We start from the raw sequence: 18568 nt of genomic DNA on the forward strand, positions 1-18568 counted from the left end.
CGATCCCAGCGGCCTACAAACACATTCTTGTCGCGAAGGCCATGGCTCCCAGTCTGTTGTTATGGATTAATGAATGAGTTTATTATTCAAATCATGGGGGGCATATGGTGATGGTCAAGTGCTAGGATTACAACAGTTATCAAGGGGCATTTGTAAGTATAAGTTTGTATTTGTGCGCTTAACCATTAAAAAGATATCAGACACCGCACCTTGACGCGCAGAGCATCTCTTCATGGCGTCATAATCACTAAGAAGGTTTGCTTGTGGTTGGATGCCTTCAGTGGAATTTGTATTGGTCATGACATTCCGTAATTTTTCCATCCGATTATTTTGAGAAGGCGTGTGTTATTTTAATCATCGGTAGTTGCTGTTTTCAAAGCAATTACTTCCTAACGACAAGCTGACCCACTGGCAATGGCTTGTCAGTCTCAGTTTTGGTTGTGTGTGTGTGTGTGTGTGTGTGCGCGCGCGCGTGCGCGAGTGTGTGTGAAGCTGTTGATAAATACACAACTACAACGCAGATCTGACAGTAATACGAATCTCTTGGACAGCATGATTGAAGAATATGAATTGAACTACCTTCCTACTACTCGGACTCGGAGTCATACAGCACCCACCCTCTTCTTCTTTGCCCCCCCCCCCCCCCCCCCCCCCTAGCTAATGTGCATGATTCTTGGCAAAGTGTTGAACTTCAAGCACACACAAATATATTGGTGTGTGTGTGTGTGAGGGAGAGGAGAGAGAGGCACACACACACACTTACACACACACACACAGTGTCAGTGACACACACATGCATGTGCACACACACCTATACACAATTGAGACCAAATACAAATATGTATATTCTCACTCTAATATTATGATTGATCATTCTTGGCTACAAAAAAGGCTTCATATCTAGACTTCACGGAGCAACTTAATTAGCACTAAAACTATATATTATAACAATGCAGTTATGAAAAGTTATATGTTTGAGGAAGATTCCAAAAATTGACTACATATTGTATGTTTTTCTGCCTTCGCTAGCTAGACCATTAATTATCTTGTGGAGTTTCTTTCTGTAATGTGATGCACTTGCCTGAATGTCTGCTTATGTCAGCTTGTAAACACTGGTGTCGGAGGTCAAATCTATTTTTTTGTCTCAATGTAACATTGTATACAGTGCATTTTTGTTTCAAGTGTTTTCAGGAGTCTGTTTAATGTAAATGTGTTTGTTTTTCCGTTTTCCTTACCGGGCACGCTCACTTCACATTTTGTTTAACAATTTAACAGATAATTCAGGCTGATATATAATATATAATTATATGTGCAGCTTAGTACGGGGTGCTTTGCAGTCACATATATATATATTCATGTATAATTTCTACATCACACATAAACCTTGACCTTGTGGATACGAGGACATGGTATAACACATATATTTGGAAGAAGACTTTTCACAAGCAAATTTGGCATCTAGGATGAGAGAGGGGTGGTGGGGTTGAGAACATTTATAAACTTTTTGTCCGTTAGGAATTTCTTGAAGAGAATAGATAAAATCCGGAAATAACTTCTTTTTTTTTTTGGGGGGGGGGGGGGGGGGGGGGTGTTGTGGAAGAGAGTTGTATTCCCTGAAGGTGAGGCAGGTTGAGCTATATATATAGCTCATTGGGAATAACCAGTGGAGACACATACACTGTTGAAACCTTAGCAAATAATGGAGATCCGATCTGATTGTTCATGAAATTGAAAGGAAAAGACTGGTTGATAACACTGCAGGGTCTGGATGAAATTGATATGTGTCAACTGCCATTGCATGCAGCATTTGGCAAGCTACATTCAGCCTTGGGATGAAAGAGGAGCAGTTTGGACTTCGACACGCTAAGTCAGAAACTATACTTGCTATTCCCTGGGTTTGTACTTCACCAGTTTGGAACAAAACCAGTTCCATCACACAGTGATTATGCTATACGCATTTTGTAAAAGGGCGTTATGTATTACTTCTTACAGACAGGCAGAACAAAATAATGTAATAAAAAAAATAAAAAATTCTGTTTGGTTAGGGTAACCAGTCAAACTGAGGCAAACACTCTCATTTAAAAAAGATTTTTTAAACATTTTTAAACTGCTTGTAATTGCAGGTGTTGGTGAGGGGGTAGAGGTGGCGAGACAAGATGGAGGCCGCAGTACACAAGCGGAACATGGAGAGTTCCATCCTCTTCATGCAGCAAGAACACTCCGACACACTCAAGGCACTGCACGAAGAGATACACAAACTGCAGAAGAGATGTACAGGTTGGTGCCAGATTGTTTTGATAAGACCCCATGAAAAATGGTTTGCTTACAAAGCCCCCAAAATTAGGGTAGAGGATTTCTGTTTTGTTGTGGGGTTTTTTCTCACATAAAGTGCAACCTTCTTGATTGCTCCATTTTGGGTTACCTGTCTGAATGTGTTTTCGTGACAGAAAAAAAGGCCATTGTTGCTGGCACTGTACCCCTAAAAGAAAAAAGATTTTACCCAGGATCATGTCGCTTTTCATTGGCCAGGAACTTGTGCAATTAGTGTCCACTAGATTCTGGAGAAGAATAGCTGTGGATTTAGTTGGGTTTTTGACTCACATGCGAAGCAAAAGTGAGTCTATGTACTCACCCGAGTCGTCCGGCCGTCCGGCCGTCCGGAAAACTTTAACGTTGGATATTTCTTGGACACTATTCAGTCTATCAGTACCAAATTTGGCAAGATGGTGTATGATGACAAGGCCCCAAAAAACATACATAGCATCTTGACCTTGCTTCAAGGTCAAGGTCGCAGGGGCCATAAATGTTGTCTAAAAAACAGCTATTTTTCACATTTTTCCCATTTTCTCTGAAGTTTTTGAGATTGAATACCTCACCTATATATGATATATAGGGCAAAGTAAGCCCCATCTTTTGATACCAGTTTGGTTTACCTTGCTTCAAGGTCAAGGTCACAGCTCTTCAAAGTTGGATTGTATACATATTTTGAAGTGACCTTGACCCTGAACTATGGAAGATAACTGTTTCAAACTTAAAAATTATGTGGGGCACATGTTATGCTTTCACACATTTGGTCACATATGATCAAGGTCAAGGTCACTTTGACCCTTATGAAATGTGACCAAAATAAGGTAGTGAACCACTAAAAGTGACCATATCTCATGGTAGAAAGAGCCAATAAGCACCATTGTACTTCCTATGTCTTGAATTAACAGCTTTGTGTTGCATGACCTTGGATGACCTTGACCTTGGGTCAAGGTCACATGTATTTTGGTAGGGAAAATGTGTAAAGCAGTTCTTAGTGTATGATGTCATTGCTAGGTTTAGTTATTTGACCTTGACCCTGAAGGTTAAGGTCATGTCAAGGTCAAGCATGTGAGTCGTATGGGCTTTGCCCTTCTTGTTTAAAAAAAAATTGAGGATTGAAAAATGAAACATTGAAAAAATAAAGGTCAGTCAAGGAACCGAAAATTAACACTCCATTTATTTATTTTTATTTTCATAAAGCCTCTCTCCAAAATGTATTTATTCCATAGAAACTACATGAATTGATTAATGTCAACTTTGAGAGGAGCTGCTAAAAGCAATAGATATTACAGTAGAATCCGCTTAATAAACACGCGGTTATTAAGGACAGCCGCTTTTAAAATACACTTTAGTCCGGTCCGGATTTATCACTATATGGCCCATGTAATAATCCTTCGGTTAATAAAGACAAAAATCCGGTTAATAAAAACAGTTTGTTGGCGAAATTGGGTATTTTTTCCGTGCTGGGACGCTCACTTAACACAAATTTGACAATGTATTGTCAAACACGGAGCGATATATCTACTCACCCGACAGATGATGCAAGCATTTGCTGAAGCTTAGTGAGCTAAGTTCAGCGAAAATTGTGATTTAGGAGGGAAACGAGATCACGAGAATTAGTTCACGTTTGCATTCTCTCATTGCATTCTCTCCTACACACGTATTTAAAGCTCGCAGTTTTGAACATGGCGTTCTGAAACAGCTGGCAATGGACAAGTTTTTCAACTGAATCGTACAGGTACATTTACTTCATGATCGCTTCCTTCACAGGAGAGGACATTCTTTTTTTTTCTGTTTGATTTTTTTTCTCTTAAAATTCGGTTAATAAAAACTTCGGTTAATAAATACACATTTGCCCAGTCCCGATGTGTTTTTATTAAGCGGAGTCTACTCTATCATGTAAAAGTTCATATTCATGAATGAGGTGAGGGTAGTTGTCTATGGACTGTTTATGTCTGGAGCATTTTGTTCTTTTTCTCTTTCTTCCTTTCTTTATTTTTTGTTTGTTTCTTTTTACATTTAGTCAAGTTTTGACTAAATGTTTTAACATAGACGGGGAATCGAGACGAGGGTCGTGGTGTATGTATGTGTGTGCGTGTATGTGTAGAGCAATTCAGACAAACCTAATGGACCGATCTTCATGAAACTTGACATGAGAGTTCCTGGGTATGATATCCCCACACTTTTTTTTTCATTTTTTCGATAAATGTCTGATGACGTCATATCCGGCTTTTTGTGTTTGTTGAGGCGGCACTGTCACGCCCTCATTTTTTAACCAAATTGATTGAAATTTTGGTCAAGCTATGTTTGACTCAGTCCGGACTTTGGTATTGCATTCTAGCTTTGAGGCTTAAAAATTAATTAATGAGTTTGCTCATTAAAGTTGTCATTAAAATTAATTTTTCGCAGATTTTAAATTATTTCATTGTATTCCTCATCTTCTCCTGAATTCAAAAATATATTGATATATCATGTTTACTTAAAACATGTGCTCAGAATGAAAGAAAATAGGTTCAGTAAGTACTACGGACGCATGCTTCGCGGCGGCGAGCGTGACCCGTCTCGGTCTTGGTTAGCCGAGACTATCTGAATGTAGTCTCGGCGATGATTGGTTTGTGGTGTTGATCTTGACTAAATGTTTTTATATCGCTTCACGCGACTTGTTTCTTTCTCAGTTCATTCTTTTCCTGTGTTTATATATTCAGATATTTTTTTTGTCTGTTGCAGATCTTACATTCCAGCTAACGATGCATGGCATCAGATTAGATGAAGAAGGTACTTCACTCACACACACGGGCACACAGACACACACACAAACACACACATACACATCCCACACAGACAATGCATGCACTCTTCACTGCCATCAAGTGTTTAAAACACATAAACAAATGCTTTGTAACTGACACATGTTGTTGTAACGATGTGGATTTAAACTGACACAAAATGAGTTCTTTTGAATAGTTGTTAAACTGAGAGAATTGAATTGAATTGAACTTTATTTAACAAGGATTAAGATTTAAGGCTACGCCTTTTCTTACAATCTGTCCTTGGGACGCATAGACACACAATGATAGAAAAAAATTAAAAATTAAAAATTAAATATATATAAAAAGTTAACAACAAAAGGAGGTCGTAAAACCTAAACTCTTGATGATAAAGATGACGATGATGATGATGAGGATGATGATGATTCATCATAAGGCATGATCGAAGAGCATACACATGTGGTTATTCATAAAATCAAATGCATACTATGCAGTTAATTATGCATACAAGCTGGTAGCAATGGAGCAAGTGTTGCAATAGTACAACAATACTATGTTCAGATTATAAAATGCACAGCATATTTTTGACATGATACTAAGTGTGGACTAAATCGAAACACGTTAAACTATTCAGACATGAAGTGTTTTTTTAACACATTTTTTTAAAACTTGTTAATGACTTTAAGTGCTTGATTGACAATGGAAGTGAATTCCAGACTGATGTACCCAAAAAAGCAAGACTGGTCTTATAAAGGTCAATTCGTGGAATCGGTGGGATCAAGTTGACAGACCCATAATAATGTAATGTAATGTAAATGGGCACTAATACAATTTATGCATGAAAACGGCCTTGTTTAACTTAAAGATGCTTCTCCAGTGGAAGAAAGTTAAGCATTTTTAACTTCCTATCGGTTGAGAAATTATCCTTTACAATGAGAGAGAACAAATGAGAGGTCAAAATGAACGGTCGTCATACTCACAGATCTATAATTGCAGAGTCCCTCTTTTGTACAGTGAACCCCCCTTTTAGACCCCCCCAATGTAAGACCCCCTCCCTTTTAAGACCATGTATTCTCAGATGTTCTGTTCATAACCTCTGTAAATGTACCCCCATTTTAAGACTCCTCCTTTTTATGACCAGATTTTTGAAGTTCTTAAAAGGGGGGGTTCCACTGTACGCTCTATCTAAGCAACATTGTTGAGTATTTCAGCATGTTCATGACACCAGAAACAGTTGGCTTACTCAGCGAAACGGTAAATTCTAAACTTTTGATGAATGCAAACACATCTGCTGATGGACCTGAGTGTATCTTTAAAACTGGCACCGTACCTTGCAGGAGACATCGACTCACGCCTGAAAGAAGTGCAGCACCAGCTACAGGAGTCGCAGAGCAACGAGAACGTCCTGGAATCCCAGCTGTCGGAGCGCGACCAGCGCCAGCACAAAGCGGAGCAGGAGTTGCGGGCCATGAAGAAGCGCCACCTGGATGAGATGCGCAACGCAGCGCAGTCCATCAGCAGCCTGAAGGCGGAGGTGGAGGCCAAGTCCAACAACATCGCCTTCCTCACCACCGAGCTCCACCGCCTCAAGGTCAAGCAGAAGATGGAGATGCCCGGTCAAGGGGGGGTGACGGAGGCCACCATCATCCGACGCACGCAGCCCAAGTACATGCCCACCCCGCCCCGGGACATGCTGACCAACTCAGCGCGGATTCGACACCGGGGCGCTCACACTATCACCCAGCCCAGCGTCCAGCGAGGGGGGCCTATAGCTTCCGCCAGCAACACCAGCATCAGCAGTGACGGGGACCTGATCGCTCGCACTCTGCCAGTCGCCTCGGCCTACGCTCGCAGCAGCGGGTCAGAATCGCCGGACATTTCCTCCTTTGTCCAGAGAGAGATTGGGGTGGTGGAAGTCAAGAAGCCCGCCCCCCTCCCTCCCATCAACCCGGGCCTCGGCGAGCGAGACCTGAGACTGGGCGAGCACGACGTCAGACAGGTGGTCATCTCCAAGCACACCCATCGCGGTCGATCTCGGCCCCGGCCGTCTACTCCTGAGGTGACCACTCTCGCTGTTGACCAAGTCAGTGATGCCAACTGGAAGAGGCCGTCCGAGTCTCACAGCTCAGAATACAATTGACCCTTTTACTTGTTTCCTTTTTATTTTTTTTGGTTCTTGAAATAACCGCATTGTCGTGCCACTGAGATAAACGTTACTTTCGGAAGTGAGAAAAAAAACTAAACATTTTCCAGCTTTTCCAGAGGGTCATCTCTAACTTTGCATTTGTGTTTGTCTGAGTATAATGTGTTTTTTTGTGTGTGTCTTTCTCTCTCACGCATTTGTGTACTTGTATGCATGAGAGTAGTGTGTTCAAGTTTGTTTCAGTTTAGCGAGGGCAGATGCTTACAAGAAAACTGAACGTGAAGTTTGAATTGCAATTGGAACTGTTAGCTGTCTGTGCCGTTGAAATGAAAATTGAACGTGAAGTTTGAATTGCAATTGGAACTGTTAGTAATCTGTGCCGTTGAAATGCAAGCCTTTGTCATTCATTTCTTCTGTCAACTGACGGCATTTTGTCTGTTGCATCAAAGCGAGAACCCCCCGCGGGTTAGGGGGAAGAATTTACCCGATGCTCCCCAGCATGTCGTAAGAGGCGACTAACGGATTCTGTTTCTCCTTTTACCCTTGTTAAGTGTTTCTTGTATAGAATATAGTCAATTTTTGTAAAGATTTTAGTCAAGCAGTATGTAAGAAATGTTAAGTCCTTTGTACTGGAAACTTGCATTCTCCCAGTAAGGTAATATATTGTAATATTGCTATTTCATATGTTACGTGGATTTCCATTGGTCAATTGGGCAAAACTGAGCTCAGTGCAAAAGTGATATCGACGACATTTCCGTCGATATCAGTTTTGATATCGACGACCTCTTTATTGCTTCCCCACTTCAAAAACAAAAACACCTAAATTTAAAAACAAACAAACATATATGAAAATGTAATTATCCCAGAATTTAGTTGAGCAAGTGACTAAAGACTTTTTGAAAGGAAAGACATTTTAAAATACTGAAAAGTACAAGAAAAGAGTGAACAAAAAGAAATAATAATCAGAGGGAGGGATATGGAACAGCCAAAACTGAGACAAATACTTTTGTAATTTCTTTACAGTAAATACAAAATGTCCAGAGAATTAGCAATATATCTAACATTGACTGACTGTGTGATGATATCTTTTGCTATTGGTCTGTTTCGACAGTGATATCAAAATCTCGACCTCCGGTCTCGATTTTGATATCACTGTCTCAACAGACCATAGCAGAAGATATCACACAGTCCGTCAATATTGGGTACTACGTTGCAAGCCCCTGGAGGCACGTTTCATGATATTGAGGATTGCAGTTTCCCCCTCACACACAATATTCCAAAATAATAAATAGTCAAACAGGGGCCAAAAAACAGTTTGCACCAAGAGTTTAACTTTTTATCTATCCAAAACAGTAAAAAAAATTATATGAACATTCGTATTTCCAAGATGATTGGCGTTCCAAGACGCTATATCCTAAAAACCCCAAAACATGCTTTTACAACTTCAGTGCATAATAACTGCCCAAAGGTGCTGTTTAAAGCAACCATTGATAATAATTTTAACATACTCCTTGAACACATTAAGAAAAATGGTTAACTTGCAAATAAAGGGACAGCATTGATCAGAACAATGGTAAGATAAAGGACGCTACTTATATTTTGTACATTTTTTATCTTTATCGTTTCCTGTAGACCTCAGAAGTTCTAGCCAGCTTAAGAAATCATTCTAAAATCGAAAAACAAACATCTATACATTTTGTACGCAGAGTAGATTGATATTTGACACAGTCACACAGACATACGTGGGCTATGGGGCAACCCTACCCCCTAAATTTGAAAACGGGGTCAATTTCTTAACTGCATGTATTCAGCAAAACAATCCCTAAAAAAATTTTTTTTTCACAAATGAACTTATGACTTTAGAAAAGCATTCAAAAATGCATATATACAACGCTTTTTCTTTGGTCCCAATTCAAGGGGGTGTGCTATTCTCAGGTAACACTGTGAACGCTCAAATGAGACTTGGTCACATGTCAAAAAAAGTAATCCCCCCTGTTGTTCATGGTTGGTTGGTGGGATTTTTTTTTATCTGAGCCATTGGCAAGCATGAAATGTCATCAACATTAGGAAAGACATAGTATCTCCCATTGTCTTTTGCGCGCAAACACTTCACACAGATCTCCTGTCGATCTGGCCCGTCGGGGAAATGGGTTGACTTGGGGATGATCACCGCCCTGTATCTCTCCACCTTTCCATCCATGCTGACAAAGTCAGCGGTCACAAAGTCCCCAACTTGAATGTCTCACTGTGGGACAAAGAACCTGGTTTTCACGACTGGTACCACATGGTTGGCTGACCACCCAGCATCCAGTGGCGTGTTGTGGGTAGACGTCCATTGGACATAAATTGGGAAGGACGTCGCTGGATCATCTGGTTTGCATACTTTGTTCATGTACAACATTTAGTCAAGCTGTCGAACTAACAGAATGAAACTGAACTCACTGCATTTTTACAGCAACAGCGTATACTCGTAGCATCGTCAGTTCACCGCTCGATGCAAAGGCAGTGACATTGACAAGAAGAGCGGGGTAGTAGTTGCGCTGAGAAGGATCGATAGCACGCTTTTCTTTATCTCTATTCTTTTTAACTTTCTGAGCGTGTTTTTAATCCAAACATATCACATCTATATGTTTTTGGAATCAGAAACCCACAAGGAATAAGATGAAATTGTTTTTAAATCGATTTCGGAAATCTTGTTTTAATAATAATTTTTATATTTTTAATTTTCAGAGCTTGTTTTTAATCCAAATATAACATATTTATATGTTTTTGGAATCAGAAAATGATGAAGAATAAGATGAATGTAAATTTGTATCGTTTTAGAAACAAATTATTTTTTTTTACAATTTTCAGGTTTTCAATGACCAAAGTTATTAATTAATTTTTAAGCCACCAAATTGAAATGCAATACCGAAGTACGGCCTTCGTCAGAGATTGCTTGGCCAAAATTTCAATCAATTTGATTGAAAAATGAGGGTGTGACAGTGCCGCCTCAACTTTTACAAAAAGCCGGATATGACGTCATCAAAGGTATTTATCGAAAAAAAATAAAAAAAATATCCGGGGATATCATTCCCAGGAACTCTCATGTCAAATGTCATAACGATCGGTCCAGTAGTTTGGTCTGAATCGCTCTACACACACACATACACACGCACAGACAGACACACACATACACCACGACCCTCGTCTCGATTCCCCCTCTACGTTAAAACATTTAGTCAAAACTTGACTAAATGTAAAAATAAAAAAATAAAAATAAAAAAATGGGATAGCGGCGAAACGGGATTGCGCCAAAATGGGATGCGGTAGTAAGATGACGCTTGGCTTGTGAAATGTCGCCAAAATGGGACGGCGGCAAAACGGGATTGCACGTAAATGGGATATTGCGCGAATTATAAACGAAGGAGTAGGCCCTAAGTTTCTCGTACGAGATGTTTACTGGGAGTAAATATTTGGGGAGTAAAATTTAGTTCCTTGTGGAGTTCTTTTTTCGTACAAGATTTTTACTGGAAGTTTACTCCGGAGTCAATTTTTCGTGGAGTAAAAATTTCGTGTTACACCGGTTCATGACCGTTGTGGTAACGAGCGCACATTGCTGTCTCCATAATTATTGTGTTCCTACGAATCGAAAGTACGATCGCCAAGCCCTTCTGTCATTGAAGGCAACGTTCGATATTTGCGTCTGTCAGCGTCGCCAACGTTCGACAGATTGTACTACTGTTACTCACAAACTTTCAATTTACACAATGAAATGCCAATAACATGCAAACACAACAATGGGAGACGAAGGGAAAACCTACTAGCGATTGAAATTATGCAAACGAACTCACAAATCCCTCACTTTCCGAATGCAAATGCTGCAAATCCGTATGCGTGCGTCGCTGTGTCGAACGTTGGGTTGACGAACGTTGCTGACAGACGCAACAAAACTTGATCAAAAGGCACTAAAAACGATTAAATGTTTTACTTACTGGGTATCGCATTCCTCTTTTTCTTCCTGCAGACGATATGAAGCGGTTGAAACGTCGTTTCCGATGAAAGGCTCGGTTATTTCCGTTAAAAACGAAGTTTGCCGAACGTGTGATTCAGTCTACAGACACCGGTCGGATCACAACAAAAATTTTCATTCTTTGCGATTTTGTGATACTGTTGATGATACACCTGCTTTCCAGTGAAGAACATCAATAAAATGATGTTCACAAGCAAGAATAACAGACAAAAGCACGCGATGTGTAAAATTAGGCTTTGCTTTGCAAACAAAGCACGTGTTTTTTTTACTGACAGACACTTTCGGTGGCGATTGAAAATTTTTCCAGAAACGGTTTTATGCTCCCATTTGATATTTTTTCCCTATTTTATCTAGTCAGAGACTAACCTTGTGTATTAATTGAATTAATAACCCCATTATCATAAGTTTTGTGTGATATTTCGTGTCTGCTTGAATCACACTTTGAGATGGGGTCATGTGACAGAAGGAAATGGTGTCTGTCAGGATTCACACGTTCGCTTCGAAAAACTCGCTCAAATAATTGCTCAAACACAAACATTTTAGCTTTTATTTATTTTTTTGTATTGCAAATACCATACTTACTCATGCCAAGCAGAAAAAATGATGAAAATCAACACAGTAAGCAAGTAATTTGAAGGCAAAGTTTACACACATCAAAGAGTCTGATTACCGTGAAACCTGCCTGGAGCAAATTTTTGATTAGTGCTTTAGTGAACAAGAAACAATTGACAAGTGGCTCTATCCCATCTCCCCCCTTTCCCCGTCGCGATATAACCTTCGTGGTTGAAAACGACGTTAAACACCAAATAAAGAAAGAAAGATCAAAGCGAGAAATGTTGCATCGTTCAGGATGTTATCCCTTTTATTCTGTTAAGACGGACACAGTACTATGCTGTAAAATCTGAGATGTACCCATTTCAGGCTCAAAAGAATCACAATTTGTAATAGGAAAGGCTTCTGGAAAAGTTCTGTATGGGTTGAAGTTGTAAATAATGTAAGATGTTTCAGTCTTACACATACTGTTCCTTAGTAGATCTGAATGTTCAGTTGCATAGAATCAACTGTCTATGTAACAGTACTAACACGTTTCAGTTGACTGTCACAATAAATGCTTCCCATTCATAATGAGTATTTAGTGGTCATTGCTGTTTTGTGTTCTTAGTATGAGTGAAAATGAAGTAGATCTTGCTCAATGTTCACGTCTGTGTTTGAATCTTTGCTGTTGAAACTGGATGTCTTTCTGAAAAACAGCCGTCCATATTTACACATACAATACGATTTTCTGACCATGGGTAGGACCATAGACCATTTATCCTGGACCGCCAACTAGCTCTCTCTCCGCTCTTTCTCTCTATTACGAGGTAGCGGCCTCTCGCATTTAGGAACCTACGCTTACATGGCCTTTCAGAAATCAGGGGGATGTCATATCCGGTGTCGATTGTAAACATGGACGAAGTTGCCGAGGTAAGTTCTGAAAATGCTAAAATAAACTCAGCTAAAGTGCATATGGAACATGTTTTTCGATGAGTTTTGTTAAGTTTTGGAAATGTTCATTGTCACCTCCCATTGTCACAAATAACTAGAGCGTGCTTTCTTTTCACTGTCTTCGAATCGCTGGCCTTTCAAACCGGACGCTAAGCGCCCCTGAAAGTCGAGCGTCGTAACCTCGAAGGGTCACGTGACGAGTTGGCGGTCCAGGCTATTTGGTCTATGGTAGGACCAAACGTTATATAACATGTATCAGTTTTTGTATTTTTTCCCTGTGTGGATTCTGTATGTTTTGTGTGAATCTTGCAATGTTGATTGTGAAGAAGGTATGGCTCCATTGTTTACGTCAGTGCATTTGTCTACTGAAAAGGTCATGAGATTTTTTGTTTATTGTGTGTATGTGTGTGTGTGTGCACACTTACGATGTGAAAGCTGCTCCATTTGTTAGTGTGTGTTTGGGGTGTTCAGTAGAAAATGTTAGTTTGAGGAGTGTGTGTGCATGGTAGTTATGAATGATTTCCTTGAATACATCTGTGTGTCTACTACGGATGATATTTCATTTGTGTTTCAACTTTTTGGCTTGTGTCCATATCAGTGAAAAAGCGGTTGCTTTCTGTATTACTGACTTGAAATCAAAATTGGCTATTTTTGAGATCTCGTTATCTAGCAAAGTCCCATAGCTCTTTGCGTTGCTGTGTGTGTTCATCAGAGGTACTGTACAATGTGTAAATAGTTGGTGTGTGTGAGGAATTTCTGCGGATCATTTTGCTTTGAGAATAGCTAGGACTTTAAGTATCTAAGTTACCATGCAATGGTCCCTTGTTTTGTCAGGTATGGGTAGTTATTTGAGTATTTACTTTTTGGGGGTAAGTTTATTTATTGATTTTATTTTGTGTATATATATATATATATATATATACAGTAGAACCCCTCACAACGACCCCCCTCTCTAAGGACTACCCCGCCACAACGACCCTTTTTTTTTTAACCGATGTGTTTCCTTATTATAGTTGTCACCAGTGTAGCGACCACCCCGCTCTAACGTCTAAGGACCGACCTAACAGCTTGTGTAACGACTTTGTCAGACAAAGCCAAGACTCAGTCAGCGTAACGCATCACTGACAAACCGGTTATAACCAGTTATAACCGTCTTGCGTAAGCAAAGGCACTAATTAACCGCTGAGAGGTGTGATGGTTGGGTGGGCTGAGTAAACATCACAAACCAATCATCGAGAAAACAAACTCACGTGACCAACACACACCGTTCAATTCAGTCAGAATAGACAGTCTTTGGACAGAAGAGCAGTGGAGATCGTCATGGCGTCTACAAAGAAAAGAAAATATTTAACTCTCGAGAATCGAGTGAATGTTGTGAACAGACACAAAAAGGGAGAAACTGCCATCGCGATTGTAAAAAGTCTTGATGTTGGAAAATCGCAAATTCAAAGAATTATCCAACTCCAAGAAAACATTCTGAAAAAGGTGGGGAAGTGGTGACAAGGCAGTGAACGCACTCACCATGCACTGACATCATACAAAAGCAGCCACACAAACACAGCACAGAGGCAGAGGCAGGTGTGCAGATGCTTTGTGAGAATAAGCGTTGAAAACCAGTTTGAATAAAAAACCAGCAGATAGAGCCGCATGTCATAATCATTCTTCTTGTCTGGCTTTATTGACTGCATGCTGATCTTGTGGCAGTGACTTTTCACTCTTCAGTGGGACTGTACACAAACCGCTCTCACTCTCCCTCACTGACTACCCAAAGCGCTGACAACTGATGTTTGGAAGAGTACACCTCTCTATTTCTCTCCAATGCTCTTCCTGCTGACTTCAGTGACACCGGACACCCCACTGAGTTTAGCCAGCTACCCCCCCCCTCTCTCTCTCTCTCTCCCCCCAGCCATGTACTGTTTGGTGCTGTGGCCAGAGAGGTGTCACCGGCTAATTGAGGCCAGCTGCACTGTTCACTCAGAGCAAAACTAGTTGACTGTGTCTAACTTTTGACAAAGCAACACAACTGAAGGGTTCACAGATTAGGTAACCAACTCACTGGTCAAGGCTGCAGGGAAACAAGAGTATCTTTTCAATGAAAGAGGTTACACACAGATACGCGATGCTGAGAACGGTGGCCGATTTTTCACTCTCTTTCTCGGAGGGCCTTCATCATTGCAGGGACTGCTGTAAAGAAATGCTTGCTCAGAAACTAACTCTTTTTGCATTGAAACATGCACCAGAACTGGTGGACACCATCGACAATGTCAAACATGAAATCGAAGCAGTTTGCTTGAGGAAACGGTCGTCAGCAACTCAAACTTCTCTGTTTTCTTTTTTTAAGAAAATCTGAGGTGACTTTCTTTGTGGCCCCGCCCCCTCCCTCTGTAAGGACCCCCCTCCATAAGGACCGATTTTTGTCAACATTTTCAAGGTCGCTAGAGAGGGGTTCTACTGTATATATATACATAATTATATATATTCTTTATTTGTTATTCATTTATTTGTTCATGTCTTTTTTATATTTTTTTTATATGATTTTTCTACTTTTGGGGTGCAAGGGCTTAAAGGTCCTTGTCTACATTTTTATACCGAAATCGCCATTTGACCATTAAAATGCAGAGTCTATTATCTACAAATATCAACAATACACCCCCTTTTGATCAGGAAAGACGAAGCCAGTGTAGCCGTTTGAAAATTCATTGTAGTATTCCAGCGTAGTACTCATAGTAGGATATCCTTATTTGGAAAATGCCAAGCGCAAATCTCCTCTCAAATCCCATGCATTTTGTGCGTTTAAAAAAAAGCATGGACAGCGCTCCAGTGTCAAACTGTTGCTGCACTTGTTTGGGCGTGGCTATAAGCATAAGTGACATGAATTTGATTTGTCAGTATTTTTAGGCAAAGCACATGTTCTCAGCAAACAGAAAACAAAATATTGGAAGCGCGAGTCACGCTACCCAAAAATAAAATCTTTTTTTCCATATATTTTTTTTTCTATAACTTTTTTCCCCATGGTTCATTCATCATCTGACATAAATTTTTGCGAAATTTAACCATAAGATTATTTAAAAAAAAGCAAAAATGTAGACGACCACCTTTAAGTTGATTATGGTTTTGTGGAAGTTTGTTTTCTCAGTTTGAAGTGGACTGGATTAACTTGGAGTCTTAAATGTACTCTTACATGGTCTCTTGATTGTTTTGGGCAGAAGAGACCTTGGCTGGAACGTAAAGCTTGTGGTATGCATATACAGAGATCAAAAATGCATCCTCGCGGTTCCTAGCTGATTCAGGTATATGCATTTCCTTCTGATTGTCATCGTATTGAGTTGAGTTGATAACATTTGCATTGCATGCAGTTTGAAGCTGAAAGTTCAGCCCGCCATGTCACATTTCTGAAGATTTTACTTTTTTTTTCTTTCTATTTTTATTTTGAGAATTTGAATGTTTGATTTACTGTATTGTACAATTGTTACATTACATTGTTAGTCAAGAGTGATGAGTGTTTCATTCCAGATTTTTTTCAGGGAGGTGGGGGGGGGGGGGGGGGGGGACAGCAGTCAAAGGGTCTTGAAAAGTGGATGTACAAAAAATGTACTCAAAATAGTGGGGTTGATAGACTCACTCAATAGAACATTTCCGGGTTGGCTGCATCTCCCTTAAACCAAAACATGAAAAAGTTTGACAATTCTGCCAAAATGATGGCAACATTTTTCTACAATTTGAAATAAGTTTTTCCGACTGTCAACACCAAATGACATCCTGTACTTTAATATCTGGTTTTGATCCTCATGTCAAATTTTTTAAATGCCTCAAAGTTGTAGATATAGCTCCAGGCTATAAAAAGTGAATTCAAAACTAAGAAAATGTCACATAAAAAGACTTTCTAGATACCGTACGTTACTTTGAAATAGCGATGGTCTGCACAGTCTCCAAAATTGTGTGTATCTTCCAGTGAAATTCTCAAGCGTTTTAAAATGTCTGCATTTGTGGGAAGACTTGTGTTCTCCATTGATTGATTGATACCAGTGTACATGGTTTACTTGTTGAAACTGGTTGATCTTTGATTGCAATTTTGTTGTCGCTGGATTGTTGATTTTTGTGTAGGTTTGTTCATCAGCTATACGTTTCTTTATAGTCAATGTGTGCCATTTAAAAACATATAGGCAAATTGATGTGGCTCAAATCCACATAGATAATACGTAAAGTAGTGGATTATCATAGACCAGATGCAACTAAATGTGTGTGTGTAGCATTTGCCCGAAAGTGAGTTACAGTGGTATCTGCGATGTGAGGCCCCTCCCCTTACAGGATACGTCCTCAAGATAAAGGACACCTTTTCTTGTCCATCTGTCTTATCTTGGCCAAAATATACCTGTCATGACAGGACACCTGCAAAGTAGATACACTTTTGGCTGGGTGTTCTTTCATCGCAGGTACCACTGCACATGTGTACAGAGTTGTGCAGTCAGTTTTGTCAGTCCGAGTCATTATTTTTCCTGAGAATCTTTAGCCACAAATGTATAATAGATGTGCTTAAATGTTCTATATATATGCGTTGCAGTCGCAAAAAGAGATAGACTTTGGCTGCTTGTTTAAATTTACTTACAAACTGTTTCATTTGTTTCATGCATGTGAAGAATTCCAGTTGATCTGATGCAACAAGTTATGTTTTCAAATGATTGCAGATGTAGTCCGGCAGTCTGTGTGGAAATCCTGATGGTTAAAACATTCACGTGGACATTTTGTGGAAGGACCAATTTTGTTAAAAGGCTTTACGAGCTTCATATTTTATGGTCTTTCACGCTTTGGGGAAAAAGAAAGGCCTGAGCATTTCAGCAGACTGGGGACCATAGTTTGAGAACTAACACTTTTTTTATTTTGATACTTATGTAAGGTATACGTAGCAGTAAAAGCTGGGAACATCCTAGAGGCAAGAAGCAAGATTAACAACCATCTTGCTCAGCGACATTTTGTGTGTGTGACAAGTTTGGAAACTTATAGTGTGTAATATAGGGAAGTAGATAAAAAGATCTGGTGAAAGTTGCATTTCTTTAGATATTTTGTCCTCTTTATTTTTTAACATGTTTGATTGTTTCTGAATGTGTAAGTAAATGTTAATATTTTAAATTCTACATTTTTGGAATATTTACTTTTATAGTGTAAATATTCCCGGTATTTGATTTGATTCTCTTGAAATGATACAATTGAAGGAAGTATTGTTTTATAACTGTGATACAGCTGTGTTTTGCAGAAGAAAACATTTTTATTCTTTGATAGGACTGTGTTTTTTCCTACCAGAGGATGAGTTTTTCTAAGGTACAGATTTTGTACATATTATCAGACAACATTTTGTTGCTCACCAGTTGTTTGCATAATATAGTGAACATGAATTTGCTGAAGTTGAGATGTGTGATACAAATTTTATAATAAAGTGATTTGATTTTGATTGATCCGTTTGTTTATTGATTATATAATAGACGTTTGGATGGGCGGATGGATAAAATGTGATGGAAATACACTTATTTCACAAGTTATCCCAGCGAAGCTGGAGGTTTCCCACGAACGTTATACTGTAATTGACTTGAGAAATGTTCATGCTGATAATACATGAATGATAAAGAAGGAATCTTTGTGCCCTAATTCAGGCTACAGTTGGGGATGGAAGTTCACGAAAAATTGGGAACATACAAACTTAAATACGGTGGGTGCCGACCAATTCTTTGATTTTTGATAACGAACGCCACCTAGGGCCGGCCGCTTTGTTGGGGTAGAATTTCCGAGACTACAGCAATTATGTTCACGCAATTAGACGACGTCACGATGTGTTTGCGTCAATGCATCGTGACGTCATTC

General features: G+C 39.6%; 1 protein-coding gene across 2 annotated transcripts; it reads left to right on the forward strand.

Moving 5' to 3' along the window:
* Nucleotides 1-16: 16 nt before the first annotated feature.
* LOC138976093 (coiled-coil domain-containing protein 92-like) lies at nt 17-18161 on the forward strand. Of its 2 annotated transcripts, XM_070348914.1 has the most exons (6): nt 17-152; nt 2124-2277; nt 5035-5082; nt 6413-7134; nt 15922-16005; nt 17401-18161. In XM_070348914.1, exons 2-5 carry the CDS (start codon nt 2157-2159, stop codon nt 15994-15996), a joined length of 966 nt encoding a protein of 321 aa, XP_070205015.1. In that variant the 5' UTR covers nt 17-152; nt 2124-2156; the 3' UTR covers nt 15997-16005; nt 17401-18161. The 2 variants fall into 2 exon arrangements, with proteins under 2 accessions (XP_070205015.1, XP_070205014.1); XM_070348913.1 differs by lacking the exons at nt 15922-16005; nt 17401-18161 and having other exon boundaries at nt 6413-7804.
* Nucleotides 18162-18568: the final 407 nt, after the last annotated feature.

The sequence above is a fragment of the Littorina saxatilis genome, linkage group LG9, assembly GCF_037325665.1.
Source record: "Littorina saxatilis isolate snail1 linkage group LG9, US_GU_Lsax_2.0, whole genome shotgun sequence".
In the NCBI taxonomy this organism is placed as follows: Eukaryota; Metazoa; Mollusca; class Gastropoda; order Littorinimorpha; family Littorinidae; genus Littorina; species Littorina saxatilis.

Bases quoted from the DNA above. Each gene is read 5' to 3' on its own strand.
- LOC138976093 (XM_070348913.1), top strand. From the start codon at position 2,157: ATGGAGGCCGCAGTACACAAGCGGAACATGGAGAGTTCCATCCTCTTC. The intron at 2,278-5,034 runs GTTGGTGCCAGA...TGTCTGTTGCAG, and splicing joins ACTGCAGAAGAGATGTACAG to ATCTTACATTCCAGCTAACG. The intron at 5,083-6,412 runs GTACTTCACTCA...CGTACCTTGCAG, and splicing joins CATCAGATTAGATGAAGAAG to GAGACATCGACTCACGCCTG.